At 45.2% G+C, this 23,021-nt stretch overlaps 1 protein-coding gene across 2 annotated transcripts in view; it reads right to left on the bottom strand.

Moving 5' to 3' along the window:
* The window catches only part of LOC134439660 (A disintegrin and metalloproteinase with thrombospondin motifs 2-like), a 228,877-nt gene extending 209,685 nt beyond the window's left edge, over positions 1-19,192 (bottom strand). For both annotated transcript variants that reach the window (XM_063189561.1, XM_063189562.1), the window contains exons 1-2: positions 18,990-19,192; positions 14,255-14,838 (exon numbers count right to left, since the gene is read on the bottom strand). In XM_063189561.1, the coding sequence (XP_063045631.1) occupies positions 14,255-14,838; positions 18,990-19,074 (669 nt within the window). In that variant the 5' untranslated portion in view covers positions 19,075-19,192. The remainder of the gene's footprint in view (positions 1-14,254; positions 14,839-18,989) is intronic.
* Between the last annotated feature and the right edge of the window lie 3,829 nt (positions 19,193-23,021).

Here is a 23,021-nt window from a genome sequence, read left to right as displayed (position 1 = left end):
AGGAGCAGGCATTAGGTAAGACTGTAGCTCAGGAAAAAGGCAGGGCCTCGAATATGGGACTAAAAGACAGAGAGAGAGCGAGAGAGAGCGAGAGAGAGCGAGAGAGAGCGAGAGAGAGCGAGAGAGAGCGAGAGAGAGAGAGGGGGAGAGAGAGAGATATGGGTGGATGGATGGATGGATGGATGGATCTTCAGAGTAGGAGGGAGAGAGAGAGTAGGAGCTAGATGCAGGCAATTTTCTGTCATACACAGAGACAGAGACAGAGACAGAGAGAGAGAGAGAGAGAGAGAGAGAGAGAGAGAGAGAGAGAGAGAGATGGGTGGATAAATGGATGGATGGATCTTCAGAATGGGGGAAAAAGAGAGCGAAAAAGCAAGAGCTCAGGAGCCGGAGCTGGATGCGGGCAATATGCTGTCACACACAGGGAAAAGACAGTCAGGAGAGCCCTGTCACATCCTATCGCCATCAAAGATGCAGGCTCAGGCATCGGCAGCAACCCCCACTGCTGCTGCTACTGCCTGGAACATTACAAACACACCTCTCTCTCTCTCTCTCTCTCTCTCTCTCTCTCTCTCTCTCTCTCTCTCTCTCTCTCTCTCTCTCTCTCTTGCTCTCTCTCTCTCTCTTGTTGCTCTCACTTTCTTTCTCCCTCCCCTTCCCTTCTCTCTCTCTCTCTCTCTCTCTCTCTCTCTCTCTCTCTCTCTCTCTCTCTCTCTCTCTCTCTCTCTCTCTCACTCACTCACTCACTCACTCACTCACTCACACACACACACACACACACACACACACACACACACACACACACACACACACACACACACACACACACACGTCTTGTGGTCCACTTAGTAGAGCAGAGGAGGAATATGGAAGGTCAAAGTAACCTCACATACACCTCAGGTAAGCAGTAAAGCAGTAGAAAGCAGTAAGGATTCATGCGGGAGGAAAAAATATCAACAGCAGAGCAGTGTGGAGTTTCAAAAAGAAACAGACGGAAACGCAAGAAAAAACATGGGAATTACAGAACCGAAGACAAGTCCGACAGGCGGACAAAGATGCGTCCAATGGGAGCGAAGATCGTGTTTTTGCCGATTTAAAGAATGCGTTTCAGATGGCCAGACGGATATACCCTCTTAAAGAGATGCTAGGACGCATCTAAAAAGATGTAAAAATTAAAAGCCACGCACCATAAAGAGAGAGAAAGAAAGAAAGAAAGAAAGAAAGAAAGAAAGAAAGAAAGAAAGAAAGAAAGAAAGAAAGAAAGAAAGAAAGAAAGAAAGAAAGAAAGAAAAAAAGAAAGAAAGAGATCTGGCAAAGACTAAAAAACAAGATGTTATCTAACATCTTATCTAAGATGTAATCTATCACATTAAAGATAAGAGATCAATGAATCAGAAGCACTTAGGCGCGGCATTTACTGCCTTCCATGACAACCCGGATCACCCCAGATGAGATGGATCCTTCTCCGCAGAACAGAACAGTGCTGCTGGGCTGGGGAGATAAGATGGATAGGAGATCATCTAAGCCATTTGACAGTCCTGGCTAAAGCTAGGAGAGAGACAGCGGCAACGAGCGGTAGAGAAGTTTCAACAACAAAAAAACGCTAACTCAACACTTAGATAGTACTCTGGGGCCAAATACACTCTAGAAAAAGTTAAATTGGCTCTCTACGTGTTGAATTAACAGTGGATTTTTTTTAACGTGTGTGGTGGCAGTAGCGGCGTCGGCGTAGGATCAGGGCTGAGGGAGGGAGGTATAGGCTAGAGGAGGAGGAGAGGAGGAGAGGAGGATTATAGACTCTCCGACGGAGGAGAGGAGGGAAAGGAGGGATTACAAAGGGACTATCAAGGCCGCGAATCTCCGCCTGGGTGCTCCAGGGGAACAGGAAAGAAAAAAAGAGAAGAAGAAGATGAAGAAAAAAAAAAAGAAACGCTATTCCCCTGGCGATATATTGGCACTCGCAGGCAGCCGCGGTGATCTGATCTCAGCCTGAAGCGGAAGAGGGTGTCAAGAACGACCTGACAGCCATCTTCAAACAATCTTCTTACCTACGAGCTACTCGGCGCAAACTCCCATGGGGCTGCCGTGGAGCTGCTGTGGGGGATGGGGACGTGTGGGAGCTGTGGGAGAGGTGGGAGGTGGGGGGTTGTATGGGAGGGGGGTGACAGAGGTGCTGCTCTGGTGATGTGAGAGTATATGTACCTGGCTGCAGCTGCACCCCCAGACATTGCCCTATTGGTCACACCGACACTGGTAGTCATTGAAAGACATTGGTGCACGACCATGCAACATTGTTTACGTGTACGGAATCTTCTTACCTAGCAACTCCGTGACAACTCCCATGGGGACATGGAGCTACTGTGGGGGATGGAGAGGTGGGAGGTGGGGGGTTGTATGGGAGGGGTGACAGAGGTGCTGCTCTGGTGATGTGAGAGTACCTGGCTGTCACAGTACCCTCAGACATAGCCCTATCAGACACTGATGGTCACTGCCAGATAGGGGCTGATAATGCACAGCCATGCAACATTGTTTACGTGTACGTTTTAAAGGGAATCTTCTTACCCAGCTACTCCGTGACAACTCCCACGGGGACATGGAGCTACTGTGGGGGATGGAGAGGTGTCGGGGGGTGGGGGTGGTAGGGTGACAAAGGTACTGATGGTGATGGTCTGTCACAAGTGTAACGTATGCACTCCCAGACATAGCCCCATTGGTCACACTGACACTGGTGTGCACTACAAGAGAGTGTCTGATACTGCGCAGCCATGCAGTGTTGTTTATGTTTCAAGGGAATCTTCTTACCTAGCTACTCTGTCACAATTCCCATGGGGACATGGATGGAGAATGGGGGATGGATAGGTGGGAGTTGGGAGTATGGGAGGATGGCAGAGGTGCTGCTCTGGGGATGTAAGAGTAGAGTAGAGTAGAGTAGAGTAGAGTAGAGTACTTTTATTAATCCAGAAGGAAATTAAGGTGTCTGTCAGCTTACATAAATACACAAATACAAAACATACACAAGACATTATACACATAATTGAACATTACAGGAAAAATATATATCTTGAGTACTACCACCACACATTATCTCACATACACATATGTTCTGTCTCTCACACACACACACACACACACTCACACACACATTGTCCCACCCCCACACACACACACACAAACCCACCCACAACCCCCCTACCACACCCACCCACACACACACACACACATCCCTGCACAGACACAAGGTCTGGTAGGGTGTCATGTTGCATACATTCACACTCACAGAAAAACAAAAAACCATGTTAAGTACACATACAAGAGCCAAAGAAGTTCTAATTATTGTCCATGCAAAAGCTGAGTAGTTCACGGCAGCTATTCCAGGGGGTGAGGTAGCTGAGGTGGGGTGTAGTGGGTTATTGTCCTGTATTGGGCAACCCTTAAAGTGTCCAAGGTAGTGCAGGCGCTTGCTCCGGTGGGTGAGGGGTGGTGGGTAGGGCGTGGGGGTGAGATGAAGTGTAACTGTTCAGTAGAGTAGAGTATATGTACCTGGCTGCAGCTGCACCACCAGACATTGCCCTATTGGTCACACCGACACTGATGGTCACTGCCAGACAGTGGCTGATACTGTGTGGCCATGCAGTGTTGTTTACCTGCACATTTTAAAGGGAATCTTCTACGAAGATTACGAAGCTACTCCTAGCAAACTCCCATGGGGACATAGAGCTACTGTGGGGGATGGAGAGGGGGGGAGGGGGGGTAGGCATGGTGGATTGTATGGGAGGGTGACAAAGGTACAGCTCTGGTGATGTGAGAGCATGTACGTACCTGTCTGCACCCTCAGACATTGACCTATCTGTCACACCGACACTGGTGGTCACTTCGAGACAGTGGCTGACACTGCCATGCTGAGTTTTTTTATACGTGTACGTTTTAAAGGCGCCTGATTATGGAAACTCTTCTGTGCTGCTTAACTCATTAAGACCTAAAGGGTCTAAAATATGAACACAATTTTCAACACTGTAAAAGGTAAATATGCTACAATCCTACCTTTAAAGCTCTTAAAGGTTATGTTGCACAGGTGCGTTTCTTGGACTTAATGTGCTGAAGGGACACTTTGCACATTTTTGAGTGAATTAGTCAGCAGGCGCTTAACTGAGCCATTATTAGTAGGTGAAGGAAGACTCTCTAGACTGCTTCCACTTCGCTTGGGAATACCATGCTAACTTATGTGACCGTTCTGATCTGAAAGACCACATTGGAAACCCTAACTGAAATCTTTGCTGGAATTTGGGATGGAGAGTAAGACATTTTATTATTAGACAAACGAAAGTTCATAGTTGTAGATCCATCATGCTACGTGGCCCACCCGGGTTTGATTCCGGCCTGGGTCCTTTGCTGACCCCTTCCCTGTCTCTCTCTCCCAAACGTTTCCTGTCTCTCTCTCAAGCTGTCCTAATAAAGTCTAAAAGACCAAAAAACAAAAATAAAAGCTTTAGATCGTATGTACAGGTGGGGGGCTAAATGAGCCAAGATATAGGGCAGTCATGAGTGAGCGGTTAGTGCGTCAGACTTGCATCCCAGAGGTTGCCGGTTCGACTCCCGACCCGCCAGGTTGGTGGGGGGAGTAATCAACCAGTGCTCTCCCCCATCCTCCTCCATGACTGAGGTACCCTGAGCATGGTACCGTCCCACCGCACGGGTGAGGCATAAATGCAATTTCGTTGTGTGCAGTGTGCAGTGTTCACTTGTGTGCTGTGGAGTGCTGTGTCACAATGACAATGGGAGTTGGAGTTTCCCAATGGGCTTTCATTACAACGGCAACCTGGGTTCCATTTTGACTCAAAGGTGAGAGGTGGGAAAGGGAACTGTCACTGATAGTTAACGATAGACAAACCTTCTCATTCTAACTTACAGGGAATCTATCTTGTCTGCAGTTGCTTCAATACATAACTTATCTAATCAAGCACGCAGTCACAGCTCTCTCTGGAAATAAATAAAAATAACATTAGGCTCCATTTTAAATTACTAATGAAGTGCCTTCTTTATTTATGTATGGGGTGCATTACTTTATTAATTCTTCATCGTGTATATTTCTAAGCACCCCAGGTCACCTTCACATGCCGTAAATAATAATGCCATGAACAAATAATAAATCATGTTCTACTATCCAGTAACTCTACACGACAGACTGTATACTACAATAACACTAACTAATAATAAAGAACAAGAAAAGAAGTAGAATAGGAAACCAATAGAAAAACAATAGGGTGCCCGGGCCCTAACAACATCACCAATGGAATAATAGGTAATTTTACTAACTAGAAATAAACCTCGTCATTAACCTCAACAGGTTAGTATGTGGATAAATCGTGGGACTGACAGATTGGTCTCTTTATCAATAAACCTGAAAGTGCATTCGGTACCACCACCGACCTTTTCAGTAACCCCACGACAGACCTTCTCCGGAGAACATGGCACGGTCTGTTAGGCCTAAAATATATTACATCCAGAATCTCATTCAGCTGTAGCTCGGTAATGACTTCAAAATATTCCAGCAATGTTCAGTGGTTAGCCATTATTTCCCAATGTCTATTACGGTTAGTGGGGGCCATGTAGTAGTAGAGTGTGTGTGGGATGGTTGGTAAGTGTGTGTGTGTGTGTGTGCGTGCATGCGTGCATGCGTGCCTGTGTGCGTGTTCATATGGGAGGTGTCTTTCATCATGGTGCGAGTGGTGGTTCACAATCAAGACTAAAATGTTCTCGACATCTCTGATGTCATACCCAAGCCCATTTATTTTCATCTTTTTTGTGTAGCTGATGAGAACTGTTCATCTGGGGGAAACCCTCACTCACTCCACTCCACTCCACTCTTCTCTTCTCTTTCCTGACGATACTGTAGTACTCCTGATCTGAAAGCTCTCTATTTCTGTGAGACCCTATAATTACGGCAGCAGTGGTAGTGGTGAGACAGAGAGACACACAGAGAGAGAGAGAGAGAGAGAGAGAGAGAGAGAGACATACAGACAGACAGACAGACAGACAGAGAGAAAGAGACAAGGGAAAGATGGAAATAAGACAGAGACAGGAGGAATAGAGCGAGAGGTAGATAGATAGATGTAGAGAGAGAGAGAGAGAGAGAGAGAGAGAGAGAGAGAGAGAGAGAGAGAGAGAGAGAGAGAGAGAGAGATGAGGGAAAGATGGATGAAAGACAGATAGAGAGACAGGAGGGATAGAGAGAGAGAGACATAGAGAGAGAAAGACATAGACAGAGACAGAGAGAGAGAGAGAGAGAGAGAGAGAGAGAGAGAGAGAGAGAGAGAGAGAGAGAGAGAGAGAGAGAGAGAGAGAGAGAGAGAGAGAGAGAGAGACGTATCCCGCCCCTCTAAGTGGCCCACTGACTCGCCAGTAATAGCTCCCTGATTGGGTAATTGCGTGTTTCGAGAGCTTGGGCTGCGGGGTGGAAACCTGTAATTGTAATGGGAGCTGCGACTGTTGTTGTGACGTGTTAATTCATTTCATTCATTCCATAGTAGACGACTGGACTATGACTGACTGACTGAATGACTCCGATGTCTCCGACGTCTACAAACAATCGCCATCGGGGGTCAGAAAGAGCACAGTGTGCTATGCAATTATGTGAAATGTCACTTGATTATAGTACTAGCAGTGCACATGTGCCCCCTAACTGTTAAAAAACGCTACAAACAATGAGATGAAGTAGCCTCTTACTGCAGTTGGGGTCGCCGGTGACCCTATTCACTTGCTGAAAATGACTACATCATAACAACATTGCTATGACATTACAGAAACGAGAAGGAGTGAATGCAGATGTGTGGATGTGTAAAATCTCAGTTATATATACAACTTTTTGACATTACAATAAGATCTGCACAGATGACTGCACAGATTGAATGAAAACAAGTTCCAAAAAAAGAACATGGTCTGACAGTATCGTAAGTGTTTGACATGAATATGTTGACATAACATGATGGCCCAGGTCTAGCATCTGGCCTATTATGTCATACCGTAAAGAAGCTGCGTATGTGTGTAGGGCGGTGGCCAGAAGTGGTACTACAGTCAAAATCAAAATATGGCAAAAGGATGTTGGGACTGGAGAACAGAGGCAAAATACAAACATAAAGTCAATATATCAAATTAGGGTATTAATGGCACCTACTTTCTTTGATTGTTTTCAGTGGATTCATTGCAATAAGTATTTTGATTTCCTTTCCATTTCTCATATTGTATGTGCACTGTGTAAAATTTCTGACTTCTATGCAAATAAAAAAAAAAAAAAACAACTAACAGCTGGGCCAGCCTGATCTCCAAAAATTCCGTGCCCCTGGACACGGATGTTAAGGACACGAAATCCGTGTCCAGGAGCACGGATTTTGCCAAAATTCCGTGCTCCTGGACACGGAATTGTTTTCCGTGCTCCTGGACACGGAATTGTTTTCCGTGATGGGCACACGGAAGTGCTTTCTATAGGCTATTAACACAGCACTGTGTTAACTGTGTTAATTAGAAAATACATACCAAATGCTAATCCTAAACAAAATAATGCTATAGCAATTTAAGTTGTGCCCTGACCAAAACATTCCCTAACCTTAACCTGTCATTAAAGACATATTTTTGAGAAATACCTTTTCCAGTTGGTTGCTAGGCTATCAAACTCATATAATGAATGAAAGAAAACTAGCTGTGCCCAGACCAAAACAATCCCTAACCCTAACCTGTCAGTAAGAAATGTTTTTTTTGAGACAAAATATTTTGAAATTAGAAAAATCCTGAGAAAACACAAGACTGTGGAAATAGCCTATAGAAAGCACTTCAAACAATTCCGTGTCCAGGAGCACGGAAAACAATTCCGTGTCCAGGAGCACGGAATTTTGGCAAAATCCGTGCTCCTGGACACGGATTTTGTGTCCTTAACATCCGTGTCCAGGAGCACGGAATTTTTGGAGATCATGTTGCCTGGGCACTGGACTGTGGGCAACCCGGGTTCAATTCCCGGCCGGGTCATTTCCCAATCTCTCTCTCCCAGCCATTTCCTGGCTGTTCTCCACTGTCCTGTCAAATAATAAAGGCGCAAAGCCCAAATAAATAAATAAACAAATAAATAAACAAACAAACAAACAAACAAAAATGCAAGCAACTGCCAGGGGGAGAAACCCCATAGAATGCTAAGTTAGATGCTAAGTTGTGCGACAGTCCTTTTCCCAGACGACAGAAATAAAAATAAGAATTTCCCTGTGGAAATAACACTCAAAACTTTTTTTTTCATTTTGTTGAGTGCATTAGATCATCTGAAATTTGATGCACGAAATGCATTTGCGGAACTGGTTTAGTGCGCCACCCAAAGCAACAACCACCTTGCAAAATATGTGAGTGACAGAGCCAAGGCAATAACATACATAATTTAGTTGCTTGACTGATATATCCCAAAGTTTGACTACTTAATACTCTGACCTTCAACAGATAATCTCTTTAAATGTCTTAGACGCGTTTGACTGACTCAGTGCTGTTCTGCTATTTATTTCAGAACCGTGTGATGAATAAGACCTGGTCATTCATGGATTTTTCCACACACTTAGAGAGCATCCATTCAAATAAGCGCAAGAACTCAAGGAGCAAAATGCAATGCAGGGAATTCAGTCTGCGCTGCCAAACAGTGCTGATAACTGACTGAAACAGGTGTGGTGTTGACACACCTCAGTAGGAGGCAGAGTGCAGTACAGTAGAGATAAGTCAATTATGCCAAAGGAAATGACAGTGTCCAGCAGCATAATAAAACAAATATCCCGGGCCCTACCGTGGCCCTACTCGTCTACTACGCGGTCGACCTGGGTTCGATTCCCGACCTCCCCATCTCTCTCTCCACACTCGCTTCCTGTTATTACCTCCTGTCGAATAAAGGCAAAACCCCAAAAAAGTATTTTCAAAAAACAAATATCCCACATGTACACTTGACTGAACAATCTTCAGACCAGCCATACAGTATGTGCATGCATACGCCCCTTGAGGGGTGAAACTCAAAAAGTGGCTTTATTCTGCAGCAAAACAAAGGCAGAGACAACATTATATTTTGTCCTTTGGCCACTCTACTCCTCTTCATAATAAAAGCAATGGCAACAGCCTGACCCTGTTGTCCTAAAGGCTCCAATTTCAGTTTGTGTCCACCAAAGAGAAAGAAAAAACTAGATAGTATCAAAATTTGACAATGAGAAGCCAGCTTAAGATGAATTGCTGCACCAGGTGAGTCAATCTATACTTTCTTTCAACTGCATTCATGTGTACTTCAGAGAGCTGTGTGACTTCCAGCTTTACTGGCTGTGGTGGCGTAGTGGGAGGGAAAATGGGTCTTTCTTTAGCCAGATTTAGTGCAACTTATATTGTTGTTGTCTCTCTGTCTTTGTTCTGTTGCAGAATAATGTCACTTGTTGGGTGTCCCCCTCAAGGGGTCTATGCCAGACATAAGCGCTTCAAAAAAAAAAGTCCTTCAATGTTACATCTCTGCCAGGTGTTCTAAGAGATATTTGGTCTTGTTACCAGACAACCAGCTAATCAGTGAATAGGGGAGGAACAGAGGAGGGACAGAATGTTATTGATTGGGTAGAATAAGATAGGCATTTCCAATCTTAAATACATATTTATTTTCACCTATATTCAAACAGGATAGTGAAGAGTGGAACGGGACACGAATAGGAGAGAGAGATGGGGAGGATCGGGAAATGACCTCAGGTCGGGAATCGAACCCGGGTCCTCCCCAGCACAGCAACGCAGTGCCCTACCGCTTGAGCCACGGCAGGGCCGGCATTTCAAATTTCACCCCTCCCACCACTCATCGTCTCTCAATTCGGCTGTTCCAGACCCTCTGCATGCACGCATGAATAAGACGGACTATAACATCAGATTATTAGTCTGGCACTGCACCAATGGCAAAGATGAAGGTTGTGTTGTCATTGTACTAAGACTTCCCCAATGACTGGCAACCCAGATTCAAACTGTAAAAAAAAGCCATTGACACACAAATAGAGCGTTGCAATCGGCTTGGAGAACAGATTTCAGCGCTAATTTCCCCTATGGCGCTGTCCCAGACCAAACCACCTGGCCAAAAAAATGTTTCCTGCCACTTGGATTGGTCTAGTTTAATAGGCTATGACTGTCTTCCCAGCAGACCACAAATGGCAGGTCTGGGACCTATAACCACTGAGTTCCATGACCAAAAAAAAAAAGACAAAAAAGGAAGACCGCCAGGAAAGTCTTCTTCAAGGTTATGACCCTGGAGTTAAACGCTGCAGCCACACTCCTAGGAATTGAACCTGTCTTTCTGTCAGACAGGCAAGACAAAAGCAGATTTTTGCATATTGCCATGAACAACAGCTCAGTGGCGACAACACACCTATGGTAGTGCACGTTGCTCGCCTCGGCTCCAAGGCTCTGTCCTGGGAGACGGTAGTCTGTCTTCTTGTCATCCGACTGTAACTGTTAAGAGTGCCTTGAGAGTGTTTCTACCTGCCCTCCCATCTGCACCCGGCCCTTTCATCAGCGGCCCCAAGGCCTCTGATTAGCCATGAGGTGAGTAGAGCTATCCCCCCTTGCGGCCACCTGTAAACTGTGTTAACCCCCGTGAACTTGGCGTGATGGGACAGGAATTTGTTTCAAAAGACTGTCACGTTTACGGTATACGCAAACCAAGTATTGATGCATCGAGGCAGCCTCTTACTGCAGATGGGACCGTCGACCGGCCTATTCACTCCCTGCAGAAAACACTCAACTACACCATAACAACATTGCTATGACATTGCTGAACCTTAAATAACAGATTAAGAGATGGTCATTACAATTTTGGTGACAGTAAGGTTATAACACTGGCTCTGCGTTAACGGGTGAAAACGAGTCTTCATAGCATCTGCTGCACATCTTTTGGATGCTTTCCATAGGAAGGGTAACAATAGCAATGACTGCCAATGCCATACAGCTGATACCCAGCCTGGGTGACTCAGAGCCTCCCTAGACACATTTTCCTCACTTACAGTAAATAAGTACAAAAAATATGCACTCCGTACATTTTTGATTTGTGTGACAGTTAGAGTCAACACTGTAAGGTATTTTTGGGAATATCACCCACGCCCAGTCACCCTCTACTATACTGCTGGAAAACAACTTCTTGTCCGTTCTGCAGTCTTTCCACTATTTACTACATATTGTGTTACAATAGGACTGTAACCAAGCACAATTGTTCTTCTTGAAGCATTTTCCCTCTAAAAGGCAGATGAGGGAAGTCCCCTTGACTGCTTTCATGCATTGGGTACAAAAAGTGGCCACCAAAAAAAAATACCAGATGTTTAACATGCTCGTCACAAGTCTATGTTGCCATGGTTTTGTGGTGTACTCAAGTACATTCTGATCTTTAAAGACCGAAAAAAAGTCGAGATGTCTGTTTGTGACTGAAATAAAAATCAACAAACAAATGACAAAAACAAACATGTTAAGATTTTACCCCTACTGACCAGCACCAGTCTACGTATGTTGCCATGGTTTTGTGATGACAGGTCTGGTGCACTGTACTTTCACCCAGCCTTTATGTTTGCGCTCAGAACCATCTCAGATGCTTAATGGCTGCCATCCTCAATCAAATTCAGATCTTTAAAAATTGAGATGTCTCTTTGCTATCTGTTTGTTTCTCAAGTAAAAAACAAACATGTCATACAACAGCCCATTGAGACCTCACCCCTAGTGTGACATGAAATCAGCGATCTCATTAAATCAATAGAGTTTGTGTTTTGATCTTGTTTTTTTCCAAGAGCACCACTAGGCCTGCAAACATACCCTCCAGGTGAAAAGTTGCTCCCTCCCTCTCTCTCATTCTCTCTCTCTCTCTCTCTCTCTCTCTCTCTCTCTCTCTCTCTCTCTCTCTCTCTCTCTCTCTCTCTCTCAGACACACACACAGAGGCACAGACGCACAGACACACACACACACACAGACGCACAAAGCATGCACACACGCACACACACGTTCTCTTCCCCTATCTTACACAAAGCAACTCATACAGATGGCCCTTTCAGAGCTGCATTCACACAGCATCTTGCAGATCCTAACACCCCTCTACACACACGCACACACACACACACACACACACACACACACACAAAGACACACAAATCCATGCACTGCACACACACACGCACGTACGCACGTACGCACGTACGCACGTACGCACGTACGCACGCACGCACGCATGCACGCACGCATACACACACACACACACACACACACGCACATACAGTATGCACAGACACACGCAAGCACATGCATTGGACGATTGTAGATAAGGCACACAAAAAAAACAAGAGTGGGGACATCTCTTACCAGCTCTGAAGGAAAGACAGCTTCAACTAACAGACCAAACGCATCCCTACCATGCTGAAGGCTCGGTGAAAATGTTATGTCACCAAAAACAAATGGCGAGTCTAACAGGCACACAATATATGTGCGATTATTACACAAGAACAGGTGGGCCACGTGTCTCTCTCTCTCTCTGTGCCTTTTATTAGCTCTGTCAACTGCAGTCGCTGCATGCAACAAGCTAGAACAGACGAGACCGCTTACCACTGAAAAAAAGGTATGATTATCATTTCAAAGAAAGCATTACTTCAGTCCGTGCCTCCGATACAGTATCTCTGGAAAGGAGCAGCATGAATTCTCTCTTAACGATAACGATGACTGCAAATCCTCATACACAGACTGATAACCCAAGCAACTAACCTTGTTTAACAAGCCTAATGGTATGATATGTGACCCCATGGGCTTACAGGCTTTTTTTTAAAGAGAACCGTAAGTGCTCAACCCCAGGTGCGCTTAACTCTTGGGATGCATGAAACCAGATTATTTTACTGAGAGGTGAAAAGCCACCCTCCTATATTCATTTTATGGCAGTTCTTTGGGAAAGCACGGCAGACAAATATTTCGGCTTATGCCATCTTCAGCATCAAAGACGTTCAAGCGCGTGGCTTTTCACTACTTAACTCCATGGAAGAAAACCTAGACCACTACAAAAAAAAAGAAAACCTAACACTGAATGGCTTCAGCCTCCCTTTACATCAGATTCAAGACCAGGGTTGTCAGATGATACTGATGATTTCCAGCCCAAAAAATGCTCAAACGCCGCCTGGAAGCACCAATCTCGCCCAATTCTATTGATTTCTATGGCCAAAAATCAGCCAAAACACCCACCCAAGTGCCATTTATACCCGCACACGGCCATCCTAAGTAGCCCAATTGTGCGGAAAACCGCCCAATCTGGCAACACTGTTCAAGACAGTGACATTAACAGTGACATTAACTTTATTTAAAAGTTTTGCCAATGGCCTGTTTGCACCATTAACTGTTGTTACCTACTATCAACAATAGTCATATACTGTATTCAGGAAGTGCTTCACAAACTACTGCATGTGGATATGGAGAAAATATGCTTCAGGCTTCAAATTATTCTCCGACACAAATGGCAAAAATACACAAAGGTCAAAGAAAGGTAAATGTCAGTTAAGACGGTGTATGCCTTGAGAAGTCCTGCTCCCTGTGCAATCTACCGCATCTTGCTCTTACAGGATGTCAGCACAAATGCACAAAAATATGAGACAACGTGCAATTATTTCTGCCTCAAACCAAAGCACCGACCCTGCAGTTGTGCTACTGTAAGACAGCATCCACCACCTGGGTCTGCCCCCTTGCATGGCTGAGGCATGAATGCAATTATAGCTGTGTGCAGTGAGCACTGTGTGCTGTGTCACAATGACAATAAGAGTTTCCCACGTGGGCTTTCACGTTCACCTTTTCACTATGAGCAAAGACTTTCAAAAGGTCTTCAGTTACGTTTTGGATATTTTCACCAACACTTGAATATATTATTGGGGTTTTTGAGGCGCTCAGGAGTTGCAGTAAAGTGTCGGGATGAGAGATGATGAGTGTGTGTGTGTGTGTGTGTGTGTGTGTGTGTGTGTGTGTGTGTGTGTGTGTGTGTGTGTGTGTGTGTGTGTGTGTGTGTAGTGGTTAAATGTCAGGACAAGGTGTGTGTGTGTGTGTGTGTGTGTGTGTGTGTGTGTGTGTGTGTGTGTGTGTGTGTGTGTGTGTGTGTGTGTGTGTGTGTGTGTGTGTGTGTGTGCGCGCGCACGTGCATCTATGTGTGTGCACGCGTGCGCCCGCATGTGTGTGTGCTGAAACCGACAACTATCTTATCTTATTCGCAAATCCACTCACCAGGCCGTCGCAGTTGCTTATGGCCACAGCAGCCCCGTGCGTGCCGAGGACCTCCCCCACGTACAGGCAGCCGGTGTACAGGGGCTCCGAATACACCGTATGTCCCGTCGGCTGCCCTCCTCCTCCTCCTCTCCTCCCCTCCTCCCTCCCTCCTTCTCCAGCGCTGCTATGCCACTCCATCTTGGCTCCGGGGGCCACCAGTCTTGAGTTGAGCCTCAACCGAAGGTGCATTTCCCGGCCGAAGATGGTGACATTGTAGTATAGTCGCTCGTGGAGAGTACTGCTGCTGCTGTGGCTGGTGCTATGGCTGTTGCTGGTTCCGCTGCTGGTGCTGCTGCTGTTGCTGCTGGTGCTGTCACTGGTCGCATGTTGTTGTGGTTGTTGTTCCCGGGTCGTCTGGGGGTCATCGTCCTGGGGGTCATCGCCACCGTCACCGTATGACCCCGCCTCTCTACGCCAGCGCCTACGGAACTGCCGATCGCTCACCTGGCCGACTGAGACGGCGTGCGAGAGGAATCGGCCTTCCGCGTCCGTGAGCATGGGCCTCACCAGTCCATAGTCCCCAAGCTTGTGCTGCAGGGAATCTGCAGGGGGTAAGAGAAGGGAGAGAGGAGGACAGACAAAACAAGAGGTTATAAGGCAAATGTGGCAAAGCAACAGGGAAATAGTTTGCATAAGAGATTAAAGGAGTAAAAAACACTATGTGAAAGCAGGGACGGATTATGATTCCATGGGCCCCTGGACCAGACAAGAAGAAAGGGACCCCTCTATGGGTGTTGCTAGTTTAAAAAAAAAACAACTGAAGGTTCAAGGCCAGACGTGAGAGTCTATGTTGATGGGGTTTTTGGGGGGGGGTGTCCCCCAAGAAAATGTAAGCATTCAGTTGTAAGTGCAATTTTAATGCAATATGAAAAATGGGAAAGGAGGCGTGGACTTCAGGACCCTCTTGACTCTTGGGCCCATGGGCAGGGCCCGGTATGCAGTAGTCTGTCCCTGTGTCAAAGTAACAATGCTAAAAAGACAGCACCAGTCCGTTGTCCCCAATCTTATGCTGCAGGGGGAAAAGGTTGGAGAGAAAGAAGACAGAAGAGACAACACAAGATCATGAGGTTGGCAAATGGGTAGGAAAGCAGTTTACATGGCAGAAAGGAGACAAAACAAGAAGTCACGAGAAGATATAAAATGTAAAAAATGTTGTTATATGCAAACAAAAGACAATGTAAGGCATGCTAAACGGATAGCAGTCCATAGTCCATTCCCCAAGCTTGTGCTGCAAGGAATCTGGAGGGAGTAGAAAGGGGTCAGAGAGAAGGACTGAAAAAAAAGGTTATACGAAAGGGTGGCAAAGGAATAGGAAAACCGTAAAATGATAAAAGGAGTAAAATCACTATGTCAAGTAACCATGTTAACCATATTCCCCAAGCTGTTGGAGGGGGCTGGTCTGAAAAAAGACGAACATTTAATGTCATTAAGCTGATGCTTTCTTCCAACATGTCTTACAGTTATTACAGAGCAGGACCCTTGGTCAGCAGCACTAACCATGGATGAAGGTGTAGAACCTGTAGCCATCTGATTCACTGACCAACTCCCTTACCACTAGGCCATGGCTGCCCAACAAGAAGGGGTCATAAGAACAGGGAAGCGGACAGGGGGGACAAAGGGGTCAGTTGTCCCGGGCCCAGGGAGAGAGGTGGCCCAGAATTGGGTCCTTGCATTATATATATTGGGAGGGGGCCCTTTTAGCTGATTTTGTTCCGGGCTTGGTATAGCTGGTATATATAAAAAGTATAGTGTATTATTTTCATATGGAAACAAAACAATACAGGACTAAGGCATGTCAAAATGACGTCACCAGACCATGGTCCACAAGGTTGTACTAGAGGGAATCTGGGAGAAAGAAAATGGGGTCAGAGAGTCGGGAGAAGCAACAAGAGGTCATACAGTGCATTGGGTGGCGAAGGGGCGGGAAATTCCCAAAAGAATTCCAAGAAAAATTCCAGACATTTTCCAATAGGAATTTAGAAAATCCATGTTTGGAATTTTGGAATGTTATCTTCAAGAAAAGATGGGAGACTTCGGCACCTTGTGTTATGGGACCATGTAAAGAAAGATTCAAACCCAGGCCTCCAACATACAGTACAACAGGTAACTACACCATTGTGTCGAGCTCGTTGGCATAACAGTAAGAGCACACACACACAACCATTTTGATGATCACACAATCAAACCGCTTTCCCTCTGTACTTAACACACTAAGGGTGGTGTTCGATAGACAGGCGATGATCCGGCCTCGGAGAAGGGCATCAGACTTGTAGCCCAAAGGTTGCCGGTTTGACTCCCGACCAACCAGGTTGGTGGGGGGAGTAATTAACCAGTGCTCACCTCCATGACTGAGCATGGTACCATCCCGCCGCACTGCTCCCTTGGGGTGCCATTGGGGGCTGCCCCCTTGCACGGGTGAGGCATAAATGCAATTTCTTTGTGTGCAGTGTGCAGTGAACACTTGCGCGCTGTGGAGTGCTGTGTCACAATGACAATGAGAGTTAGAGTTTCCCAATTGGGCTTTCTTTTGTTTTGCCAAACCAAGTTCCATCAGGCTTGGTAAAAAAAGCCAGGCCAGGCTAAGCCAGAGTGCTCTATGGGCCTGACTAACCCACACCTGCATTGCACTCTCAGGTACCCAACAGAACGGTATGAGGAACAGGGTATTCCCAAAACATTTGTGTTTACTCAGAGCTGAGATGACCTTCATTGTCTGTGCCGTTATGTTGGATTAACCAGCATGCTTATATCGAAATAACTTTTGATCTCATTTAATAAACTCCAAACTCTCTGACGAAGGTATTTGCAAATTAGGGAAAACTTCAGAAACTGCTGATAAGTGTGCATGTGTGCGTGCACACACTGACAAACACAAGCATCCCTAGAGCAAGAGCATCCCTGAATCACATCATGTTAATCCTGATTTCTATCAATGTTTAGCACGTGGACACAAGCAAACACAAAGGTCCATTAAGTTACCCATCTCTCTCCATATTTTGCAATTGGAAGTTTAAAAAAAAAAAAGTCTACACAATACTGAGCTATCTTCCATAAATGAGTGTGTTCAAAAATAATATTGGTTAAATCCCTCTTCCATCTGTGCACCAAGTAAAGTAAAACATTTTTCTTTTCTCTGTTTTCCATACGAAAACCCCACCCTGGACCCTCGTGTTGCCCGCGTGTGCACAAGTTCTGTGTCTGTGTGTGTGATGCGCGCGCCGCTTCGACTTTTCTTCCACAACCGGTGCCAGCTCCCAATCAACAGATAAGCCAAATAGATCAGGGTGATAATTGCACTTCTTGCACAGTGAATAACATATTCTCACAGTCACCACACTCCCCCCTCTGAGCTGCTGCCAAGAACTCTTTCGATACGGCTTCCAATTCGAGTGTCCAACTCAGACACACACCACAGCAAAGCACCTGCGCGTGCGTGAACATAACATTCTTGTGCGTTACTGTTAGGGGCTCGCTCACACCTTTCTACATCAACAACCTCCTGTCACCTTTCACGGCACATTAACCTGGTATATAACCAGCCATATTTCACTGAAAGAATATATTCACATCACACAAGACTGCATTATGTGCTTGTTATCCAGATGGCCTTTTGATACAGATATTGATCTAACCGCGGAAGGGACCTGGATAAATGTATCTTTGAACTACACCTTCCCACCACGTAGGCTACTTGCTTCATGCTTTTAAAGTTAATATGACGAGCCCGTCCAATGTATCATAAAACACGGTCTCATAAAACAGTTATTATCTTTAGTTAGACACACACACACACACACACACAGCCTATCAGTGGCACATCTGCAGGTGCTATGCTAGCCAACAATAATTGTATAGCCTGTGCGCTCTAACCTAGGCTACAATTCTTTGAAGCTGAATGCAATTCAATTAAGATATAATCCTGCTAAGAGATGACACCCACCATGAGTGCAAGAATAGTAAGCAGATGTTCTTTCTTATTTCTCAGGGAAATATGAAATATAGTGATACTCTCTATTTAGATGACAAGACGACCAGGTGAATCATTTAAAACTCAGGTAGCTTCCACAGAGAAATATACCTAGAATTTAGATAGACATGCTCCTTTGCCAGTTGAAAACCCTAAGTCAACCTGCAATTTAACACACTATCGTTATCTGTAACCTTTTGCGGTTGCTGTTGGCTTATAAGATTGTGTAGGCTACTCCGGATACACACTGCTCGCAGACAAGGACAAAGACACAGAAATATTAATCATTTGGCTAACCTACTACCGTGCAATTTTCCCTAATGCAACAGATCAATAACTGACCGGAAGACTAGGGAAGATGTGAGGTTGTCATGGTGCAGTAACTGTTCCATGTTTTGTTAAGTTAATAATCCTATCACATTTTCCCTTTAGATCCATATCAGCTGAGCCGTATTTATCTCCTCTGAGATGAGAGGGGTGTAGGCTACACTTCAAAACAGTAACCGATGATACAGCAGATCAGAAAACCCCACGATTGCAAAGTGCTGGAAATTCTTTAAAAAAAATACATCTACATTCGGACAGAGATGCTGACACCCTGGGTGATGGACAAAACAGCCTACAAGGTTGTCAGGAGAGGCGAGGTGAGGGTCGGACAGAAGGTTTTTGCCCGGCGGACTTCAGAGCGCTGTCTGAAAGTGTAAATTGATAAACTGTCTCACATACCTATGCTACTGGAGATATAGAGACCGCTCGTTTGCAGAAAGACCGGCAACATTATTAAAATGGCAAATCCAGGTGAAAGGTCCATGGCAGCTCCGAACTGCGCGGGTAACAGAGACGGACTTTGGGATCCAGCGTGTTGAAGTTCCCCGTGACCAGCGACCGCCACGCCAGCAACAGCCGCCTGCAACTTACTGCAAAGTGCACCAGAAGAAACCCTTACTTCTCTCTCTCTCTGTCTCCCTCCCTCCCTCCCTCTCTTCCTCTCAGCTACCCTATTGAGTCTACATGCACATTACACACGCACGCGTTCTCTCACGCGCCCACACACTCGCGCTGTAGAGTACAGGGGTTTACAGAATTCTTCTTGTTTCCAGGGCGTGGAGCCGCGCTTTCACGGTCCTCATCAATTGCGGAAAGTTTTCGTGGGATGTGGGATAAAATTGACAACTTATGTTATTGTGTGTTTTTTGTGACAAAGGTGACAAAGTAATTTCGCATGGTAGTCACCTCGCTGGGTTCGGACCGCTAAACTAAGCACAGGCCTATTGCAGATTGCTTACTGAAACGGAGGCAGGATAGGCATGCACACTGTTGATACAACAGCTCCCCCTGTGGCAAGTAAATCACATAAGAGGTCAATACGCATTAGGTAAGGTATGCATTTTAAAGTGTCAAATGGAGTAACAAATTAATTTTAAATTATTTTTGTGCGTAATGCGTGCGTCCGTGCGTAATCCACAGGATTCCAATGGTTTCTCTTTCTGCACCTGTTTAATCCTGGTAAAGATGGGGTGTTGTTGAGTTTATGTTTTAGTTTTTTTTCTTTTTCTTTTTTTTCCCTAATAATTAATTGAAATAAAAGAGCATTGCATTTTGTGTTGTGTGTTCGCGTGGCTAACGGGAATGTCACAGATTTCTTAACCCCCGAATAGGCTGCAAGGCTAGTCTAGTGCTGAACACCTTTGCTTCCCACTCTTTCCCCATCGCTGTGGCGTTACCATGGTAACGCCAAGCCCAGCGCCCTGAAAAGTACACTTGGAAGGGTTGGTGCGCATTAATATCACTCCTAGCAGACAGCTCCCTGTTTGTGTAATGCTATTACAGGAAGTCATCAATGAGACAAGCTGGGGAAAGACAGAGGGAGCCCGTGGAGCTGAATGCAACCAATTTTAGCCACAGGAGCCTATATTTCATAGGCTCAGGATGTTTCTATAAAAATAGAAAATTGATGTAGGCTACCCTACTGTAGGCCTATGTGTTTGAAACTTGGTCGACAGAATGCCAGATGCAAAGTATGAATACAGTAGGGGGAAAGATTATGGAAAAAAGGATTTTCTAATGCTGATATTCAATTATATCAATGTAGGATTAATCCAGGTGGACTCGTCATTAAACACACTAGGCATCCTTCAAGTCACTTACAAAGGCCTAGTCCTAATGGTATTCACATACTATAATTCTAGGTCATAACATGTCAGAGGCCTAGGCCCCCCTAGGCCTACAAACACAGAGAAAATGAAACGTGTCACAACCTCACCAAATGTGTTTTGATGCACCCACCCCACCCCCGCTCACACTTATCCAGCACTGTTGTAGATCGATTACTTTAAAGATAAATAGGCTAACCTTTCTTTAGATATTTTTGTGACGATATACTTGTATTTATCATATGAGCATGTACGTAATGAAAGTGTTTCTTAATAAGTCACTGTCTTTCAAATGCATTCTGATGAGCACAGTACCCACCACTGTAGATCACACTCGAGCTCTCTGAGATGAAGGGATGCTTCTCGTCCTTGGAGCATGGGGTCAAACAAATGGCAGCCATTTGCCTGGCATACATTAGCATGTCTTATGAGCGCAGGGACATATTTTAATTGTGCTCTTGAAAGGTTATGCCATTATAGATCTTACACACAGCAGCAAGGAGAACGACGTATGCTGTTGTGCGTAATGCTGTCTCGAAATGACTCGTGAACAGATTTAAAATGTTACCAACTGGATCTGTGGTGTTTATTGGCTTCTTCTTTAAGTCTTTTATTTCTTAGTTCTTTCTTCTACAGAGAGTCTTTAAATTATTCTGCTGAATTGAGTTGGTATGGCACTGGGACTGACAAATAAGTGAACAGATTAAACATTAATGAACTCAACTTAATCATTACGTTGCATTGCATTTAGAGAACACTTTCATCCACTACGACTTACAAAATTAATTTAAAATGTTATTAATTAAGAATAGTGCAGGCTATTAAAATGTATGTTCTTTGTAATTCAGTAAAACAATACAGTGGCATAGTACAGGATATGTTCCCAACCCATTTGTCCCATAAGCCACCATCATCGTCACGCAAATGAGCAGAGAGACGTGTAGAATTTCACAACCAAAAAGTAAACAAGTAAACAAAATACTGCCAAGACTTTCTTCTCTTTTATTGCGCTGCATTTCATTGATTCGTAAACAGAATCATTGTAGCACTGCATGCCGAGACATACTACCACAGGCAGCACCACTTCAGTAGGGTGAGCCATACAGCTTTACAGCCTGACCCGGGACAAAGTCATCTGAAAGGCTCCCCGACTCAATACATGCCATATAATGAAAACCCAATTCTGGGGGGGCCCGTCTCTCTGGGCCCGTGACAACTGACCCCTTTGTCCGCCACCTGACGTCTTCCCGGCACCCTGGCACGCTTGACCGTTTAGTATACATGCACAAAATCCTGTGCCACTGCTGTGGCCTGTTGTTGCATTCCACTCTCAGGTCAAAGAATAGCACTGTCTCCACCCATGCAGACCGAGTTCAGCCAGCCAGCCAGGCAGCCTCTCCTCTCAGCGGAAGCAGGAGCTGAAAGGCCTGGTAAGCCAAGCAGGTCAAATTCCAGCAGCCAGACAGTACAGTACAGTAGGGCTGGCTAGTGGTTGTGGTCATCACGCCTGCCCACATCTGGGCTGAAGGAGGGTGACGGAGGTCAAGGCCAACCACTGGGAGTGTGTGAATGTGTATATGTGACGGATGCCAACTAGCAGAGCCCAGTGTACAGGACGTTTGTGAACCTCCCCCACCAAACTCTCATATGATTATGCCACTGCCTTGTGCTACTGACTATTGACTGAGCTAGAAGCATGGCTTTTTAGGTCATTTGGTAGTGCGTCTGACCCCTACAGGAGGCTGGCTGGGTTGCGATGCTATGATACCGACTTACAGTAGAAGTCTGGCTTTTAGCCACCTTGGTAGTGTGCCTGCATCTTAAGCATAAGGTCACAGGTTTGTGAGGTCACAGGGTTGTTTTTAAAAATATATTTTTTGGGGGGGGGGTAACCTTTATTGCGACGGGACAGTGGAAAACGAGACAGGAAGCAAAAGGGGAGAGAGAGGCGGGAAAGGGTCAGCAAAGGACCCGGGCCAGACTCGAACCCGGGTCAGCCGAGCAGCAGACGAGTGTCTACGGTTAGAGCCACAGAAGGACCATGAGGTCACAGGTTTGACAACGGGCCTGCCACAGATTTCGTGTCCCAAGGGTCTGTGTCGATTTCAGGGTATTCTGTGAGATCAGGCTGGGTCACAGGTTTGATACCATATCTGGACTAGACAGTGTGACCGCAGTTACTATGGTGCTGTGACACGGATGGGAGTGAGATGCAGGAGCAGTGGTGGACGAAGTACACCAGTTATGTACTTGAGTAAAAGTACAGTTACCTTGCATTGAAAACTACTCAAGTAAAAGTAAAAGTATTCACCTCACTTTTTTACTTGAGTAGAAGTACAAAAGTATCTGCCGTCAAAAATACTTAAGTACTAAAAGTAAAAAGTAAAAACTTAAAAATGAAGCCTTTGGTGCAATTTTAATATGTAAGTGTTGTAGGCCTAGTTTGGTCATAACTAATTACATATAAATAATAATTGCATAGGCTATACCAACATGTTAGAACTAGGCCATAACAGGCCTAAGAAACACTGTGGAGTAAGTCCATGGATGTTATAGCATCAGAAGTTCATTTTCACCTCTCTAAACATTTAATACTGACTCTAAC

Source organism: Engraulis encrasicolus, chromosome 23 (genome assembly GCF_034702125.1).
Source record: "Engraulis encrasicolus isolate BLACKSEA-1 chromosome 23, IST_EnEncr_1.0, whole genome shotgun sequence".
Taxonomy (NCBI): domain Eukaryota; kingdom Metazoa; phylum Chordata; class Actinopteri; order Clupeiformes; family Engraulidae; genus Engraulis; species Engraulis encrasicolus.
This window is presented reverse-complemented; position numbering and strand designations above follow the sequence as displayed.